The following is a 19,594-nucleotide window of genomic DNA, read 5'->3' as shown; positions in this document are numbered from 1 at the left end:
TTATTCTATTATTCAGTTCCTTCATTTTCTTTTAAAACTAACTGAAAGAAGTAGTACGCAGTTTTTGCATGCCACTGACTGGATATAAAGCGAGGCTGTACAGCACCAGGGGTAGAACTGGGTTTCGCATTGACCAGTGGAGGGCAGTAATACGCTTTGAAACGCCTAAACTGCGACAAATGCTGCAAGAAGAAGAATTAGAAGCAAAAGAAGAAGTAGTCAACAGTACAAAAACCGGTGCAAGCGAGTGTGACGTCACTTCAACAAAATGCGGATACTCTGTTCAGACTGATATAAATCACACCCCTCATACCCTCTAGACATGACCCTTGAGAGGCTGCCGTCTCTTGTTTTTATGTGAATACACAATTCAAATTAGCGTGTATGTGTTTAATGAGGTTTACCGTTGAGGTTGTTAATTTTGCTCGTTTGTGAAGACTGCAGTCTGTGTTTCCAAGCTGAAATGTTAAGTGTGGAGTCGCTGCAAGTAGCCGAGGAGGAGGTGGTTGAATCAAGCTCCAATAAACTCGGTGACATTTACACTTTTGTGGCGAAAGGATGCTTTCCTCAGACAATGAATCCTATACGAAAGAAGAACCTCAAAAGATACGCCCAGAAATTCATCATTGAAGGTAAGGGCCTATTTAAACCTTTATTTATCAAGGAAAGTCGACAGCATGTATTGCGCTCTTCAAGCTCTTGTAACGTTCCGCTCTGTCTTGAATGGAAAGAACATGACTCCAAACTCCGTTCAAAAATCTGCCAATATAACGTTGCCTTGCGTATCGGCAAGTGCACACACCTCGTAGAACATAACCTAAGCTCTTTAATGATACATTAGGAACCACTGGGAAATTCGGCGCAAGAGTGTTTCAACAAGCAGGACTTTATTTCAATAAAATTTAAACTCTTACAAGTGTCTCAGCGCTTGCTACCTCCCTGCTTCCACAGTGTATTTTTGAGGGAAGGAGACTGGGAATAACAGGCGAAGCATTCTAAAAGTTGAAATTTTATTGTAATAAGTGCTGCTTGGTAAATTAAATGTATGCCGAATTGAAGAGAAGGTGTGTACCTTTGCAAATAAGCAAGGCAACATTAAATTAATAGGTTTTTGAATGGAGTTTGGCATAATTTTCTCTCCACACAGGAAACCAGAATGTGTTGGGGGTGCTAGCTCTTCACAACAGTCTACTGTCCCCCACGGAGCAGCACTACTGGAGCAGTTGGGGGCTAAGTTTTTGAGGGAGAGGGGAGTATTAGTCATTCACTTCCCCCACTAGGGGTGCAACGGTTCAGAAAACTCACGTTTCGGTTCATATCACGGTTTTGGGGTCACGGTTTCGGTTCGGTACGGTATATAGGCCTATATCTGGTGCACTGGGCAGGGGAAGTACAATTGCAAATTCAAATTTACACAATGTATTTATCTTAAGTTTTCCTGAATGAAAACTTTTTCACTTAAATTAAAGTCCAGTATAACTAAATCAACAGACTTTCTTTCAAAAGTAAAGTAAATACTACGGGCTCTTTGTTATTTTAACGTAAATGATCTCTGCATTGTAGGCTATGTAGGCCAACAGCAACATCATTGCAACATAAAATGCAACCTTCAGTGGCTTTACTCCAGGACATCAACATAGAATGCAACCTTCAGTGGCTTTACTCCAGGACATCAACATAAAATGCAACCTTCAGTGGCTTTACTCCAGGACATCAACATAAAATGCAACTTAAATCATGTAGGCCTACCTACTGAGATCTTCCACTACTGAATAGGGCTCCAAATCTTTGCTATAAACACCCCAAATAGTGATGCGCGGGTAAACCCGCGGCTCCCGCAGGTGGGGCGGTTGGGTCGATTGAAGATAATATTGAACGGGAGGGTTCGGATGTTGACGTGTCAGATCGGGCGGTCGCGGTTTAAAAAAAAAACCTGACCCTCGCATCACTACCCCCGATGTTTTAGTTATTGCTTTGTGCCTGTCTGAACTCGCACTGAGAGATCGCTGCTGCGGAAACAAAAAGTTGTTTTGGTCCTACCGGTTCTTCTCCTCCTCTCCTCCTGCTGCGTGTGTGACATGAGTGACGTCGGACTCTTCTGCGGTGCACTGCCGCAGTATCGACATGGAAGCCACAAAATTGATCCAAATCGATCTCTAATGCGCCGATGTGAGCATCACGTCATGTTTGATTCACTGACCAGCAGAGCAGCAGCAGCAGAGTCTGAAAGTGAAACTTAAAATTCCACAATTTGCTCCATAGGCTACTCCTGTGTTAGTAGGCTAATCCAGCTGTGATGTCATCGTAGATTGACATGTAATTCTGACAACTGATTGGACAGATACTCTCCAGGGAGATCAGACCCACGTGGGGAGTGGGGGGACACAGAACCGAGTGAACCGCGGCACGCATGCGCGACCCGAATGGTGGGTGGCGAACTGAACGGTTCTGATTTTTTTTCGGTATCCATTTCACCCCTATCCCCCACCCACAGTTTCAGGGGGATACAACCCGGCAACCACCAGCCATCTGTAAGAAGTTAGCTGAGAAACTCTTGCTGTCAAGTGTCTCACAGCATGTCCCTTGCTTTATTCTTTCTGTGTCCAAGAGGGCAGGCTGTACTATGTGGGACCTAAGAAAGAAGAGAAGAGAGAGGTGGTGATTGAGGCTGAGAGGAAGAGGCAGATTTTCCTCGACTGCCACTTCAATGACATCGGTCATCACCTGGGCCAGAAGAAGACCGTCCACAGGATCCAGAGCAAGTACTACTGGCTGGGTATCGTCAAGGACGTGGTGGATTGGGTAAGTAGATCTTTTCGCATTGAGTGTTTGATGTTTATTTTGTGTAAAGAGTAAGCAGCTGACTCCTCAAAGTTTTTTTTCCTTTATCAAGACACTAGAATGGGGGGCCTGATAATAGAATGGAGTACACTGATGATTTCTAACCTTTGTGTGAACTGTGTTTGCTCTCTATTTCAGATAAAAGTATGTGAGACCTGTCAACACACAGAGAGGAACAAAAACCTGGCAAGGACTGTTCGGCCTATCAAAGTGGATGCACCTTGGGATATTGTAGGGATTGACATAATAGGTTTGTACCTCAATGACGTTTAAAAAGATGACATTTGTGTGCGCTGTACGTTTTTGCCCCAGTTTGAGACCTGTTGTTTGTTTTTGTCTTCTCTCCAGGGCCCTTCCCAGAAACCCAGCAAGGCAACACTAATGTTACAGTCCTCATCGATTACTTTAGTAAGTGGGTGGAGGCCTTCCCAGTTCAAAAGACAGACGCTCTCTCTGTTGCAAGATGCATTTCCAAATGCATATACAGGTAGAAACACCCCACAACAGCATGCTTAGTCACACCAAGGTTGATACTAGGGTTCGACCGATATGATTTATGGGTTGAAGCTGTCAATATTTTGTATTCAGTATCTTCAAATTTGACCATTTCCATGCCTCAAAAATGCAACACTAAAACTCTCCATTGAAACCCAGACTAATGAAATTGTTTCAGGTGGGTTAGCAGCTCCTTAAGGCAGAGTGAGGCAGGTTTCACTGCAGGTTTTACAGACTGCTGAGTAAAATCCTCCCACACCACACTGGAATGATTTCTCTGGTCAATCATCTGATATAAAAAAAATAATCATATTAAAAACATATTGATTACCTGTGGTCAAGGAGAAACCTTCATCATCAGTGGACGACACTGACTGGCCAATGTTGGATTTTTAATAAAAGGCCAGTATCGGCCCGATGTATCGGTCTAACCCCCGTTGATGCCCACAAAATTAGCAGATGTCTTATTAATTGAATTCAATTGAAATATTAATTGAACTCAATCTGTGTCTCTTTTCAATCAGGTATGGCGCACCTAAAACGATAGTTTGCACACAGAATGTTGACTTCTGCGATGAGGTGAGATGTCGATCACATGGCTTATTAAAAAAATTAAAAAAAAACAGGATCAGAGGATGAATTGTAGCTCTGTCGTGGGTCGATGTTTTCGTGAGCATTTTCCTGGATGTGTTCCAGGTGACAAAGCTGCTGTGTGAGAGGTGGAGCATCGTGCAGAAGGTTTCTCCTCTGGACCAGCCCCAGCTCAACCCACTGCACGACTGCACCAGCGCTATACTGAAGGAAGCCGTAGCGCAGATGGTGACGGAGAAACAGGCCGAGTGGGACGACTTCCTGGACCCCGTGTTGTTTCTGTTCAGAACCTCCACCAACCCTACAACCAAGTTCACTCCTTACTCCCTCATGTTCAACAGGAAAGCTAATTTACCCAATGAGGTAAGAATGAAGGAAGGAATGTGCCATTTCTAACTGTGCCATTTGGTTTTTGGTTACTGATTTTCATTTTCTTTCATCTAGACTAAACTCAGCCTGCTCAATTATGACGACGAAGAGCAGGATATGTATTCCACAAAGGAAAAGGCCACTACATACATGAGCATAATGCAGGAGCAACAGAACTCTGTCAAGCAGCTGGTAATACCGATTTTCTTTGTCTCCTACAATGAAAAGGGGTGGTGGTGATAGGGGTTGTTAGTTTCTTCATCCGTCTCATGCGAGAACTCAGACACCACTGATTGGATTCTGATGAAACCTCACCAGGAATGATGCACCTCACCGCTACATATTTGCATCTTCAAAATTACACTGATTGGCCCAAGGGGGGTGCTACAATTACAGGTCAAAATTGAAAACTTGGAATAACATTAAGTACGGTGCACATATCCAGCTATCCTCACTCTATAAATTTGTCTCCAGGACTATCATCACCATTTTGAGTTTCTTGAAAAAGGCCTTTTCATTCTTTTACTGACTGCATGACTGGATCAAGCAGGCAATGCAAATGGCCCAACAAAATGCATTTGCATTGTTACATAAAAGACTTGAAACTATGCCCTTTTTTTTTTACATTTGCATAGCTTGTTACTGATTGGCCCAAAGGGTGTCTGCATCATTCATGGAGGGCGATATTTTAACCGTTGCCTTGTTGTTTTTATGTCCTGCCACCATGGTGTACGTGGTATGTGGGACATTATGTCGTCATGGTGGCAACTGTGTGTCTGTGTGTGTGTAGACACAGTCTTGAAAACACACTTTGCTGTATAATTCAATCATTAATGAGGAAAAACTGATTTCTTTGAAACTACTATAACTTTAAGATACAGAGTTCATATTAACACTCCTTTATGTGAAGACAAGTCCTCATTAGCATAACAGGTTATGTTTAATATATCATTGTGATTATGGTGGGACATTAGGCAGCTCAATTTTTTATTTTTGTTACATTGGATTTTGTTTTGTGTTTGATTTTCAAATCAAAATCAACTCACAATTTTGTTTGTATCCCATTTAAATGTGTGCGTCCCATTTCCAGGTGATAGCCAACATGAACGCGGCCTACAAACAGGAGAAGAAGAACGCCAAGCGCAGGCCCCACAACATGGCCTCCATGACCTTTAAAATCACAGATCCCATGTTCGGCTCAGGAGAGTCGCCTTCCCCGAAAAAACTGAAAGAGAGCTTGTATTTGTCTTTCCCGGTCGAGACGGTGCTGGCCACCGAGCAAAGCGGCTCAGAAGACGTAAAGACTGAATTAGAATATCCCTTGGCGGTGTCTGACGTCCACTGAGGACTTCATCTATGAACGGGACAGTTTGAAAAGAATTCAGCGGAATTCATCGGTGGAGCACGACCACGTGTTGTCATAAGCTGCCTGAAATCTTGGATGAAAGATGGAAGTCCAAGTATGGGCGACACGAGCGTGATGATGAGTGGCAGCCATCACTCAGTCTGGTCGTGCAGAAGCTTCCTCTGTAACGGCCTGCTGTGTTTGTAGACGAATCTACATTAGACATAGAAACTGAGTCTTCTGGCCAAAGAGACGGGAGTAGTGAACCACATCTACTGTTGTGCTTTTTTGTGTTTGCCTACTTCTAAAGAAAAAAATGTGTTTCCCATAAAACTGATGTTAAGTTATTTGGTTCGACTTTGTGATACAGAGTGAAATAGATTTTTTTTTAATCTAATACTTTTCAATAAAGGTATTGTTTCATTTGTGTGACCTTGCTGCATCTTCTCATCACATGACCAATTAGAAAAATGAGATGTTGAGGCGCTTGAAAGTCCTCATTTGATCAAAATCAATTTCGAATGCGCCTAATATGCACACATAACGTCATGTTTTTCATTTGGCGATGCGCAGACCAGGAGACTTTTTTTCTTTCATCCTGTGAAGACATGCCTGGACAATACACTGACCATCGCCAAATCTTGGTGTCTTGCTTGTGCTTAGGCCTTTGCTAACACCAAGTCAGGGATACAACTTTTGACGCTATGCTGCTGAGAACCAGGATGTTTAGGTCCAGATTGTAACCTCTGGCAGACAGGTGTATGTAGAAAGTTACATATAACTGGTGACTTGTAAAAGCAGACATTCAAGATAGCTTCTCCAACAATGCTTATTAATAGTAATGTTATTGCATAACTCCAAATTACAGTAATGCTTTACCCTCAACACTGGCAATACCAATATTTCACCTTCTGTGTCAGTTCACAGCACAATGCAGAGAATCAGCAGTTTAAAGCAATCAGTGGGCTTCACTGTTCACCTCACCAAGGCTCACACACACACACACACACACACACACAAACCTGTTAACACCAAAGAACAGTATTTTTTAACACCACTTCTATTTTATAATAGATGGATCCTAAATGTGGGTGTGCTTGTTAGTATTTGTTGCAGTGAAACTGAAGCAGAGATACAAGATCTGCATTTGAAATTCCATAATTAGGTACATATGAATGACAACAGCACAATTAAACCATTTGTTAGGGGCAAAGACTTTTTTTTTTTTTTTCCCAGGAAGCTGCCATATTCACGCTGCAGGTCTTAGTGCTGAATTCTATATCACATCTGAGCAAAAAATGCTCAGATGTGATGAACTGATGGGAAAAAATCTGAACTGGGACTTTCAGCAGCAGTGGACATGGAGCCTGTTACTCCTCAGCATGAGGAAAGTAACGATGGAGGGCCTTCCTCAGTCTGGAGAGGAATCACTGCATCTTTTTAACAGTTAAGTAAAATGTGAAGTTTAGTAAAATCATCACCCTTCACTCAACAGTAGGAAATATAATATGAATCAGAAATAATACACCTGTACAGATCAAATTTGGACTGGAAGCCCCATCAGCTGGCTCAGAGGGAGTGGATGCCTTGTCAACCAGGACAGTGGTAACGGAAGTCTTATCATACTCGTCTTGTTGTTTGTACAGATTTTTGTTGATGACATGCTCGTGTTCAGTAAGATTGTTGGCATATTTCTGAGAAATTAGGATGCGGTCTGCTAACCATGTATTGACCATGTATTTTACCATGTATGTGTTTAATGTGTTTATGTACCTATGTATACCTGGACAAGGGATTTGATACACTATGCAACCTGACGCAATACATCTTCTTCATCCACGGTAATATGGAGTGAAATGAGACTGGCACTATAGACTTACCATTGGACATTTAGTTATAGTGCAGAGCAATTAGTTAAACTATAAATAGGCCTAATTTAACTTTATACTAGAACTAACTCATATTCACTTTAGCTACGTCAAGTTAGCCAGAGGAGAAGACCGGACGGAATACGATTTTTCATTCAAGATAAAAGCAAATTTGTCACGTTTGGAAAACCAAGTAAGAACATTTTATACCGGGGTGTAGAAAGCAAACGGGATCATATTGTAGAAAAGATATACTCACCCTAGAACTCAGTTTCCCATGATCCTCTACTCCCTTCCTTTCACCTGCCACTTCACTTCACTGCCCAGCTGTATATGATTACGACTTTAGTGTATGCCCAGTCTTTTCATAATCTGTTAGGATTTTAAAAGTTATGTGGTGTATCCCCATCTTTACCAGCGTTCCCGCTGCCTTAAAGATTGAGCGTATGACAAATGTAATTTGTATTTACTGTTTGAATTGTGTTAATAATTAATGGTAAGACATTTAGATTTTTCATGTAGGCCTACATTTGTTTAACATATTTGATTCCTGTTGGATGCACTAAACTGGTGTTTAGATATGTCAGCTGTAATCATTAATCAGCTTTGGCAGTTATAATAAGTATAATAATATAGCTGGTGTTATTTTGGTTAGTTTATAATCTAAACAGTATCTTTGTAGGTAAGTGACAGTTTAAATAGGCTATTAATAATTCCTCAGGTACCTGTAGTAATGTGCACTTGTAAATATTTGAATTTAATATTGAATTTGATTGAGGTTGATTCATTATTGTATTCAGTTTTCTTGATTTGTATTGCCGAACCACACAGACATATAGGCCATTACAACATCTATTAAACTTTGATGCATCGATCTGGACTGTGGTACATTTTTTATAGAACCTGACCGTTGTACCATGGTGGTTCAGTCTTCTGAACACAGAGAACCAACCCCTTTCTAAACACTATGCATTGCTCAGTGGAATCATTGCATTAAATATGAAGTGAAACTAGCTGTTAAATAGATCCAAAACCTACTTTGCTGTAATATGGTGCATGGTATTTCTTGATGAAAGACTTGTTCATCAACAAGGGTTTTATTTTGAAAGCTCTGACCAGAAGTAATCTAAAGTTATTCTAGCTTGATAATCATCATGGGCATCAAGGTAGCTGTAAGCTGCACCTTGTTATACATCTTGGTGGATGTTGCCATCACCACTGTCCTGTACACACACGGATCACACTTCACCGTATTCAGAGAGGACGCCCAAAACTTTAACATCCTCCAGTCGGTCCTGGACCTGTGGGGGACCGTGCTGGTCCGAGCCTCCCTCCTGTTGGGAGCCTCCATAGGGGTGTTGTGGAACGTGGAGGACGGCCCACGGAGGGTCACTGAACTATCCACCCTCATTCTCCTCATCTGCATGACCGTCATCACCTACGCCCTGGCCAAGCTGCTGATGCAGAGCGAGCTGCAGGCTCTGACCCAGCAGCCCTGGTTCCTGAGCCTGTTCTCGTGGACCTGCGCCTCCTCTCTGGGAGTCGTGCTGCTCTGGAGGCTCCTGGGGAAGGAGCTCAACTCGGTGACCAACACCAGCAGCCCTGGCTCTGAGGAGACAGAGAGGCTGGTGGAGACGGCCGGCGAGGAGGAGCAAGAGGTGGGGAAGAAGAGGAGGTCGAGCAGGAAGGGGAGCCAGGAGAAGGAGAGCAACTCAGGAGCCACGTTGGGACGCCTGCTGGCCTACTGCAGCAAAGACGGCGGGCTGCTGTTTGTAGCTTTCCTCTTCCTCCTCATCTCCGCTGTGTGTGAGTGTCCTTGACATGGCCATGTAATGTAATTTAGTCTTGTTTATTACACATGATTGCAAGAGACCTGTGCAATAGGTCGTCACTCTCTTTGGCAATTATACTTTGAAGCGTTGATTCTCTAGGTTATGACTGTCTTACTCACACCAAATTACATTGACACTGTAGTCATTTAGCTGTTGCTCTTATCCAGAGCAACAATGAGTGCAACAGTACAAAAAACAGTACAACAAACTTAATCACTAAAAATTTCAAGGAACCTCAAAGAAGGAGAGAAATGGTCGGGTCTTGTTTTCCTAATAATGTAACTTACTCATTACTTTGACCACAGACAATAAAAACTAAATCAATAGAATAAGAGCAAAGGACAGAGGTAAAAGGATTAAAGAGTGCAATTTATTGCATTTATGGGTGCAATGTTTTTCAGGATGTTACACATTAACTCAAGTCATAAACTGGCGGCCCAAAGTGTGGCCTGCAGATCCAGTTTGTCTCTCAATAAAAAATGCCTTGCCCTCTGCTCAGTCTGTTTTGGTTCAATTTCATGAGTTATTTTGAGAAAAAATGTCTCTGTCTTACTGTCCAGGGATTTTACTAAGCATTTTGAAACTTTTATGAAATTTTATGAAACTCATTACATTTCCAAAAAATCCATTCCAATAGGATTATATTTGGCCCAAGGCGTTCTGTCCTCATTAGATTTTGGCCCTTGTTCCTCCATGCTAAAACTATTTGGGCACCCCTACTCTTAATGTTCTGCTCTCTCATCTCCATAGGTGAAGCCTTTATACCTTACTACACTGGAAAGGCCATAGACGGCGTTATGGTTCACCAGAGCATGGAGTACTTCACTAAGCCCTTGGTCAAACTATCAGTGATGGCCTTAGCCAGGTGAGTATCTCCACAAAGTGGAGTTTCTGTAGGTGGCGCTCTTTTCTTTGTCTGTTCAGCCATGGTAGCTATCGCTGCTCATGCTAACTACCCAGTTAACTTAGATACTCAGTGCCGGAAACATAAAACGTATCACTTCCTGGATGATTTTTTCCCCCCAGGAAAGACCTACCAGACACCGGGTGTTTGGAACAGAAAATGTAAAAGCTTTCATGAACTGGCTATAGGTTGAATCACTATTGTGTTATATCGATCAGTGATAGACAGCCTCAAAACAGACATTTATTTATATGAAAATGTGGCAAATTATTACTTAAATGTTATAAAAAGTGTTTCACTCTCTCCTCAGTGCATTTGCAACAGGGGTGCGTGGAGGAGTCTTCACCCTGACGTTTGCCAGATTAAACCTTCGGCTCAGGAATCTTCTTTTCCGATCTCTGATGAGGAAGGAGATTGGCTTTTTTGATGCGAACCACACAGGTAATGTGTTAATAATATTCATCCATCTGTCCATCTGTCCATCAAGCCATTCACACCTGCATCAAATTATCCATCTAGCCGTCTTATAACAAAAGAGCTCTCATTATAATGTTAAACCATCGTGTCACCCTATAGGTGACATTATCTCCCGTCTGACCGCTGACACCACCCAGGTGAGTGACCTCATCTCCCAGAACGTCAACATCTTCCTGAAGAACTTTGTCAAGGGTGCCGGCTACTTCATCTTCATGTTAGGGATGTCCTGGAAGCTCACACTGGTGACCATCATGGGATTCCCCTTCATCGGCATAATTTCCAACATCTATGGCGAGTATTACAAGGTAATGCATATCTTAATTTGGGTTTGAGCAATATGGGTTTTTACCAATATCAATATTTTTGGGTTGAAGCTGCTGAAAGTCAATATTTTGTGCAGATATTCAAATAATAATAATAAATATAGCTGCAAGCAGTGATTCAGCAGGGCCTCGCACAATCTGCAAATTGGCCAAAATGATATTACTGAGATCAATTGGAATAGGGATTACTTTTAATACTGTTGTAGACCGCTTTAGACCACCAGTAGAATAGGGGTTAGCTGTAAAGATAGGTTTAAAGTTCTGTTGTGCGACAATTTTTGCAAAAACAAAGCTAACATTCTACTGGTTTGTCAAAAGAAGGGAACGAGGTACAACACAGCTATGGGGGATTGCGTCCTCGCAAAACCCACCTGAAGACCCCTTTAATCACGCCTATTCTAATAGGCCGATGGGGATAGTGATGCAGGAGGCCCTGTCCCCTAGGTATATATACCGCGCCACCTACCCCATCCCCTTCAATTCAATACTGTTCTTCACTGAGTCCGAAAAAAGGCTGCGAGGGGCCAACTGTTGTTGTACCTCATTCCCTCCCTCAGGGAACAGCGGTTATATACATAACCATATGTTCCCTTTCAGTCAGTTCACTCGGTACAACACAGCTATGGGAGATATGCACTCACGCCCACTCACACCCAGAACAGCCCAAGCAAATCAAATGAGGGTGCCCTCACACAGCTCAGACCGAAAGCTCAATAGAACCAGTAAAAAGAGCTCCCATCGGTGCCCATACCCCTTGACCCAGCAGAGAGGACACTATGTGCCATGGTCTGGGTTGAGACATCCAGTCGATAAAACCTCACAAAAGTGTGGGGAGCTGCACAAATGTCACCGATGGTGACACCCTTGAACAAGGCCCATGATGTTCCCATATACCTTGTAGAATGAGCACGTATGCCAGATGGCATAGCCTGCCCCTTGCTGCTGTATGCCAGAGAGATAGCCACCACAATCCAGTGGGAAAGGCGCTGCTTAGACAACGCTCTAACTCTCACTGGATTGGCAAAGCAAACAAACAGTTGCTCACATGACCGGATTGACTGCATTCGAGCAATATAGGTGCGCAAGGTGCGCACCAGACACAGTGCATGCATCCTCTACTGCTCTGGAGATGCAAACGGAGCAGGAGAAAAAGGAGCCAACTAACCCTAACCCAAAGACCATGGAGCCATGAGACATTAGCGTCTTGGGCCTTAGGGTGCATCTTGGCTTTACCATCAAGTGAAAACTGGATGCATGAGGGGTTGAACCGACAACACATGGAGATCTTCACCGTGTTTAGCCAATGCTAGTGCCAAAAGAAGAGCTGTCTTATAGGATAGGATCTTTAAATCTACAGTCTCAATAGGTTCAAAATGAGCCCCACATAAGGTATGCAATACTAAAGGGAGGTTCCAAGAGGGAGCCAGGGGCTTGGAAACCAGCCTGCAGCAGTAAACACCTTTGTGGGAAGTGTATGACCAGGTCATACAATAGTGGAGTAGGAGAGCCCCGAATCCATCAATTCCTGTATGAAGGACAAAATCCCCACGATAGTACATTGGAAAGGATTATATCCTTTACCTTGACGCCACTTCTCAAAGCCCGCCATTTAAAAGCATACAGACCCCTATTAGATGGAGCCCTTGCACTCTGGATTGTGTCAATCATATTCAATGGTAGACCCTCCGCTATGAGGTTGGACCCCTCAGGGGCCAAGCCCATAAATCCCACATCTCAGGAAGTGGGTGGCAAACCTCCCCCTGTCCCTGGGAGAGTAAGTCTCTCCGTAGGGGGAGCTTCTCTACCACCTTGTGGTGGAGGCGCCATTCGCTCGCTTGGGGACCATCCCTGGACAGCAGGTCCACCCCTGCGTTACGGACTCCGGGGAATGAGTTGCCCTGAGTGACAGGAAGTTGGTGCTGCTCCAAAGAAGTAGCAAGCTAATGACAACAGGGTAAGAAACTGGGTCCCCCCTGCCTGTTGATGGATGCTACCACCACTAAATTGTCTGACCTCACCAATATGTAGTGCTGGGCTGGGCCACCAGTAGCTGCCATTACCCAACAGTCCGGGTTGGGTATTGGCAGCTTTTGCATGAACCATACCCAGACAAACTAGACAGGGGTCGTGGGTATCCTTTTCGGCTGTGGTGTTACCGCAGGAGCGCGGGCAGGGACGCAAACTGCTCCTACTGAAAGTCGACTTGTCCCTGGTCCGCATGGAAGCTACTTTACTCATCTCGCTGCCACGTCAGACTAAACTAGCGAGTAGAACAATAGCTGCAGTAGTTTGTTAGCTCGAGGTAAAACACTAACAAACAATGGCCAACTGTGGGAGCACACTCACCAACCTGCAGGGCAGTTACTTGTCAGTTGCTGGCTATTTAGTTTTCAAACTAGGCTACTCTAAATCAGCGTGAGGGGTCAGCTCAGTGAGGTAAAGAGCAATTGAATTGAAGGGGATGGGGAAGGTGACGCAGTATATATACCTGGGGGAAGGGGCCTCCTGCATCACCATCCCCATCAGCCTATTAGAATAGGCGTGATTAAAAGGGTCTTCAGGTGGGTAGGTGATGGCTAGGTTTGAAACTTACAAACTGAACTGGTGTTTCCACTGACATGAGGGTGAGTTCACCCAAAAATTGTATTTTTGGGTGAACTATTCCTATAACCACACCCATATATAGTCGAAACATGTGATGTCTCCTTCCCATTGAGAACATGATAAATAAGTTTGTCTAAAACCTAGCAGTCATGTTGGCAGGTAATGAACCATCATTTGGAGTACTCTTGTATTGTACAATAGAAATTATTAATTACTGTTGGCGGAGGTAATTCATAATATTAAAACATATTTATGCTTATTTGTGTGGAATCTGATCAAAATGTTACAATAGAATCAATTCTGGTTAAGAGTCTATTCAGGTTAAAACACACCAAGGGTTAGACTGATATATCAGTGTGTTTTTTAAGCTGAAACTACACTAAACTAAATTGTTGGTTAATCTCCAGAAACTGACCAAAGCGGAGCAAACAGCCCTTGCAGAGGCCAATAAAGTTGCAGAGGAAACCATTTCAGCCATGAGGACGGTGCGGAGCTTTGCCAACGAGGATCGGGAGGCCGACTGCTACTATGCCAGGCTCATGGTCATGTTCCAGCTCAACAAAAAACAAGCCCTAGTCTACGCTTGCTACATGTGGTCCAGTTGTGTAGGTATCAGCAGTTGTCTCCTCTAGAGGGACAAGACTGTACCCAGTGAAACCCAATTTGTTTTGCTAACATTCAGTTTATTTATCTTTATATAACTTGTAGCAGTTTGATACTACTTACTATGATGTTTACTATGAATTTCCATGGTAAAGATTGATGTCAGCCTAACAAGGTGGGTAGGTAAACTATTCTGCAATTAAAAAGGTGAGTAAATTGAGTTTAGGTGGATTTAGTCTCCACCGCATCCCTGTATGTTGCAGTATGAACATGAATAGGATTTGTGTGTGTTTTCCAGATCTCAGAGCTTGTTCTTCAAGTCGCTATCCTCTACTATGGTGGTCACCTCATGGTCACTGGTCAGATGAGTGGCGGTACCTTTTTAGCTTTTATCATATATGAGCTGGAACTGGGAGACTGTCTTGAGGTATTTAACCTGTGTTGTTTTATTTTCATTTTTTGTGATTGCACGACAAATCTCCCCCATTGGGACAGTGATCACATTATCAGGCTATTTGTGAGAGTGAGAATGAGACTAATCCCCTTGGCCCATATCTTGCATGGTCCACCTTACAGAACATTTCATCTGTCTACACGGGCCTCATGCAGGGAGTGGGAGCTGCTGAGAAGGTTTTTGAGTACATGGACAGGAAACCCAAACACCCAGCTGAGGGCAAAGAGGCCCCAGACGCATGCACAGGCCTGGTTGAATTTAAGGACATCACATTTTCTTACCCGATACACCCTGAGACTGATATACTAAAGGTTTGTCGCAAGATAACTAATTGCCACTGTTTGAAGTTTGAGGAAAAAGCACCTCCTGAATTGATTGAATTGAAAGTGAGTTGACCCCTAACCTTCAACGGTAGCTAACTGCACATTAACTCGCGGTGTGTTGCAGGGAGTATCGTTCACTCTTCGGCCTGGAGAGGTGACGGCCCTGGTGGGGCCTTCAGGCAGTGGAAAGAGCTCCTGTGTGAGTCTCCTGGAGAACTTCTACCCCCCCAAGCAAGGCCAAGTGCTGCTGGATGGAAAGCCTGTTGACACCTACCAGCACGACTACCTCCACTCCAAGGTCAGTGCTCACTTTGTTGGTATTTTCATGGAAGGAGTGTAAAGGTTATACTACCACTACTACTACTGTTACTACTACTGCTACTGCTACTGCTACTACTGCTACTACTACTAATATTAGTAGTAGTAGTAGTAGTCAGCTGCTACTACTGCTACTGGTACTACTACCACTACTGCTGCTACTACTAATAATAATCATAGCTGTACTGCAGAAATACTTTTTGTATTTATTGAAATACTACGTAAATTCCAAATGAGCAATGGGTACCTACAGGGCCCTGTACAGAATATGAAAAAAGTAATATTCAGTGAGCTTTCGAAAGGCGATTGCGGGAGGCGCTGACTTTGTTCACTAAGTTACCTCCAAAATGGACATTTCTGCAGCCTGCATAGCATGGTAACATCACAGGAATTGGAGCTGAAATATTTCCTAAAATCCTGAGATAGCTTTCTCTACTTGCTAAAAACCTTACCATGGCAGCAAGTAACTGGGTTACGTCTGACAACGACCTTGGCAATACAGTAAAAATAAAGACGTTTAAAACAACACAGAGCCAATGACTATGCTCACACTTGTAGATTACTGCAAGTAACATGCATATAAAACGTTTGTAGGCAATGTCAAAGTTTGAATATATAGGTGCGTGCGGCATCAGGTAGCTGAACCCCAGGTCTTTCTCCCGAATGTGGAGACGCATACTGTACAGCCAGCCATTTGTTCCTGTGTTTTTGCAGGTAGCTCTTGTGGGCCAGGAGCCTGTGCTGTTTGCCCGGACAGTTGAGGAGAACATCAGCTATGGCCTGACTGACGTCCCTATGGAGAGTGTGGTGCAGGCTGCCACCAAGGCTAACGCTCAGGATTTTATTGCCGCCCTCCCTAACGGCTATGACACAGGTAAGTATGAGCCTTGTAGATCTGGTTGGAGAAAAAGATATTTTATTGCTAGTCTTTTTTTTTTATTATTTCATAAGTCAACCAGTGTTGTCGTAGTAAATAAAAAGGTGAGTAAACTAGGACCTCCAGTCGGTGATCACCATAAAGCAAACCACCAAGAGACAAAAATCTATTTTAGTTCCAGGAAAGCTAAGTTATGCTTTTTTCCCCTAAAAAGGACTCGTATAGCTTACATCAGTTTGATAATTCTTATTATTAGGGTTAGACTGATAGTCTGCTGATATATAGGGCTGATATTGAAAAATGTATTACAAATTGCATATCAGCCAGTCAGTGTCGTCTCCCTCTGATATGATGGATATGATGCAGTTTGATTGATTACATATTTATTGTATAATTGATCAATGCTACGCTGGTTGTTTATGGGGTGAGTCATGCAGTTCAGTTCCTCCTCTTGTTGTTCCTCAGGTGTTGGAGAGAAGGGCACCCAGCTGTCAGGAGGGCAGAAACAAAGGGTGGCCATTGCAAGAGCTCTCATCCGCAACCCACGGGTCCTTATCCTGGACGAGGCCACCAGCGCCCTGGATGCAGAAAGTGAACATATTGTAAGTGAACTGCCTTATTTTAACATTTACCACTACCAAACAGATGTGATGTAACCATTCCTTGTGCTATTTAGGGTGAGCAGCTACTTAGAAACCTGGCTTGAATGTTAAAAGAAAGGGAGCATCCATCAAAAAAAACAAGTCTGGCAGGACTGTCTGCAGTAACCAAAGAGTAACTTGTTTTTGCCACAAGCTGTTGCTATTAGTAATCAACAAAATGGAATGGACTCTTTGACAGCGGAGTGATATGATTACATGTGAAACAGCGGTCTGTTATTTAAGCAATATCACACAAGAGGGAGTGCTGTTGTACTGTATATAACTGTATTTATAACTGTAAGGCGCGCCATAGGAAAAAACTTCAATTAAAATTAAAGTAATGTGTTGAATGAGGCCCGTGAAACCTTCCTAAATAACTTGACATTCAACAATATCTCGTATAACTTTAAGTAATAATCCACAGCTTTTTTATATAAATATAAGGGGGGGTCCCTCTTTCCTGTGAAAAATCCTTGTCCTTCACAGACAAGTGATGCGTTTTATGTTTTTACAGAAGCAACAGCAGCAGTTTGTTTGGAATAATATAATACAATATATAATATAATACAAGAAGGTAGTGGAAATCTAAGAAGCCACAGTCTACACTGAGTGTCTATTATTACAGTATGGTGGGCCAGAGCAACACTGAGTGCAACACTTTGGGATATACTGTATGTGGGTTTGCATAATAACTGCAGTGTGTTTTTATCTCAGGTCCAGCAGGCTCTGAACAACATCATGTGGAAGCACACGGTGCTGGTGATCGCCCACCGGCTGAGCACAGTGGAGAAGGCCGACAACATCATAGTGATGGACGGGGGCCGCTTGGTTGAACAGGGGCCTCACAGCCAGCTGATGGCCGGCGGGGGCCTCTACTACAAGCTGGTGCAGAGGCAGGTGCTGGGCATCGAGACGGGGGCCGAGGTCCTCAACCCCGCCCAAACCCCCGCCTGGAAGTCAGACGGGGGGAGCCAGCGGAGGAGAGGAAGCAGCAGCGCCAGCGAGTCTGAATGCAACATCCGCTACTGAGAATGAACTGCAGTGCTTGATGTGAGGGGTTGGACTGATCAGAAGAGCACAGACCTCCGCCATGTCTGACAACACCCCGCAAGGAAGTTATGCACCTTTTGGTGATATGCCACACCCACCACCATGCCCCCTTTTGGCCAATCAACATGAAAGGCTTTTTGAGATATCCTGCTAACAGACGGACGGACGGACAAACAAACAGATGCGGTGAAAACATTACCTCCTTTGTGGAGGTAGTAAATATGTAATCAAACAAATTGCAGCATATCCATCATTTCAGACGTGGATGACATGGCTATCCAAAATACAGGTTTTAATAAAATGTCAATATTGGCCACTAACTGATATATGGGTCTAACCCGCCTTGAGATGAGGGTGTGTCAAAAAAGTTTTGACATCTCACTGTCACACTCCAAACAGAGAAATTAAACTGAGATTTTTTTATTGAAGCCTTCCTCAGGATTTAGTTTTACTTTTTATACTGAGTTCTCTGTGGCAGGTGATGAAGCTTGAGTGAAAGGTGCTATTGGTGACTTTGTGGAAATACTTAGTGTTTGTTTTCAAGGCTGCTGAAATATGTTATTTGTTACCTCATGTGTAATGACTAAAACAACAGAAAGGTGCCTTTTTCTATTGAACTGAATGTACTGTGGAGAGCTATGATGTTTTCGCTTAAGTCTATAAAGAGGATAGATCAACTAATAGCACTACAGTTACATATATGTAATGCACTGTAAATGGAAAAATATGCTCAATGCTTAAAATGAAAACATATACAGACGGCTGACAAATTAAAGGAAAAACCAACGTAAAGTGTCTTAGTAAAGTGTTGGGCCACCATGAGCCGCCAGAACAGCTTCAGTGCACATTGGCATAGATTCTACAAGTCTCTGGAACTCTACTGGAGAGATGAAACACCATTCTTCCAAAATATTTTCCCTCATTTGGTGTTTTGTTGACGGTGGTGGAGAGTGCCGTCTAACATGTCAGTCCAAGAACTCCCATAGGTGTTCAATTGGGTTGAGATCTGGTGACTGCAAAGGCCGTAGCATATGATTCACATCATTTTCATATTCATCAAACCATTCAGTGACCCCTCGTGCCCTGCGGATGGGGGCATTGTCATCCTGGAAGAGACCACTCCCATCAGGATAGAAATGTTGCATCATAGGATAAAGGTAATCGCTCAGAATAACTTTGAATTGATTTGCAGTGACCCTTCCCTCTAAGGGGACATGTGGACCCAAACCATGCCAGGAAAATGCCCCCCACAGCATAACAGAGCCACCGGACCCCCACACTGTAGGGGTCAAGCATTCAGGCCTGTACCGTTCTCTTGGTGTACGCCACACATGCACTCGCCCACTTGTCCAGAATATGGTGAAGGATGACTCCTCTGACCATATCACTTTTTTCCACATCTCTGTAGACCAGTGCCTATGGGTTTTGCACCAAAGAACTCTCAAATGTGCATTCGTCTTTGTAATGAGGGGTTTAACCCTACTGCAACCCTACTAATATCCCTCTCCATGTAGTTGTCGACAAAATTGCACCACAGTGTAAAGTACAAAAGGGGTTTTGTTGTTATATAATTGGCTATATTCGAAATATCATTCGGCTACATTTGTGGTAACATACTATTGTCAGATTTGCCAACATTACATCGTCTTGAACATTCACTCAAACAGTGTTTGGTGGGA

The 19,594-nt window shown here is 43.3% G+C and overlaps 2 protein-coding genes across 3 annotated transcripts; both read left to right on the top strand.

Moving 5' to 3' along the window:
• Nucleotides 1–319: 319 nt before the first annotated feature.
• On the top strand, nt 320–6,070 carry LOC139915665 (gypsy retrotransposon integrase-like protein 1). Of its 2 annotated transcripts, none has more exons than XM_071904347.2 (8): nt 320–632; nt 2,609–2,802; nt 2,980–3,091; nt 3,190–3,328; nt 3,861–3,915; nt 4,033–4,290; nt 4,372–4,488; nt 5,387–6,070. In XM_071904347.2, the coding sequence occupies exons 1-8, from the start codon at nt 464–466 to the stop codon at nt 5,639–5,641; spliced, it is 1,299 nt and encodes a 432-aa protein (XP_071760448.1). In that variant the 5' UTR covers nt 320–463; the 3' UTR covers nt 5,642–6,070. The 2 variants fall into 2 exon arrangements, with proteins under 2 accessions (XP_071760448.1, XP_078141433.1); XM_078285307.1 differs by lacking the exon at nt 320–632 and adding an exon at nt 1,580–2,426.
• Nucleotides 6,071–8,663: 2,593 nt separating this feature from the next.
• LOC139915660 (ABC-type oligopeptide transporter ABCB9-like) lies at nt 8,664–17,914 on the top strand. Its single transcript, XM_078285229.1, has 11 exons — nt 8,664–9,321; nt 10,098–10,206; nt 10,556–10,686; nt 10,822–11,027; nt 14,057–14,254; nt 14,551–14,679; nt 14,829–15,017; nt 15,154–15,327; nt 16,062–16,221; nt 16,690–16,826; nt 17,580–17,914. The coding sequence occupies exons 1-11, from the start codon at nt 8,664–8,666 to the stop codon at nt 17,892–17,894; spliced, it is 2,406 nt and encodes an 801-aa protein (XP_078141355.1). The 3' UTR covers nt 17,895–17,914.
• Nucleotides 17,915–19,594: the final 1,680 nt, after the last annotated feature.

This window comes from Centroberyx gerrardi, chromosome 8, assembly GCF_048128805.1.
Source record: "Centroberyx gerrardi isolate f3 chromosome 8, fCenGer3.hap1.cur.20231027, whole genome shotgun sequence".
Taxonomy (NCBI): Eukaryota; Metazoa; Chordata; class Actinopteri; order Beryciformes; family Berycidae; genus Centroberyx; species Centroberyx gerrardi.
Note: the sequence above shows the minus strand (reverse complement) of the source record. Positions and strands in the feature narration are given on the sequence as shown.

Bases quoted from the DNA above. Each gene is read 5' to 3' on its own strand.
- LOC139915665 (XM_071904347.2), top strand. From the start codon at position 464: ATGTTAAGTGTGGAGTCGCTGCAAGTAGCCGAGGAGGAGGTGGTTGAA. The intron at 2,803-2,979 runs GTAAGTAGATCT...TCTCTATTTCAG, and splicing joins TCAAGGACGTGGTGGATTGG to ATAAAAGTATGTGAGACCTG. The intron at 4,291-4,371 runs GTAAGAATGAAG...TCTTTCATCTAG, and splicing joins AAGCTAATTTACCCAATGAG to ACTAAACTCAGCCTGCTCAA.
- LOC139915660 (XM_078285229.1), top strand. From the start codon at position 8,664: ATGGGCATCAAGGTAGCTGTAAGCTGCACCTTGTTATACATCTTGGTG. The intron at 10,687-10,821 runs GTAATGTGTTAA...GTCACCCTATAG, and splicing joins TTTTGATGCGAACCACACAG to GTGACATTATCTCCCGTCTG. The intron at 16,827-17,579 runs GTAAGTGAACTG...TTTTTATCTCAG, and splicing joins ATGCAGAAAGTGAACATATT to GTCCAGCAGGCTCTGAACAA.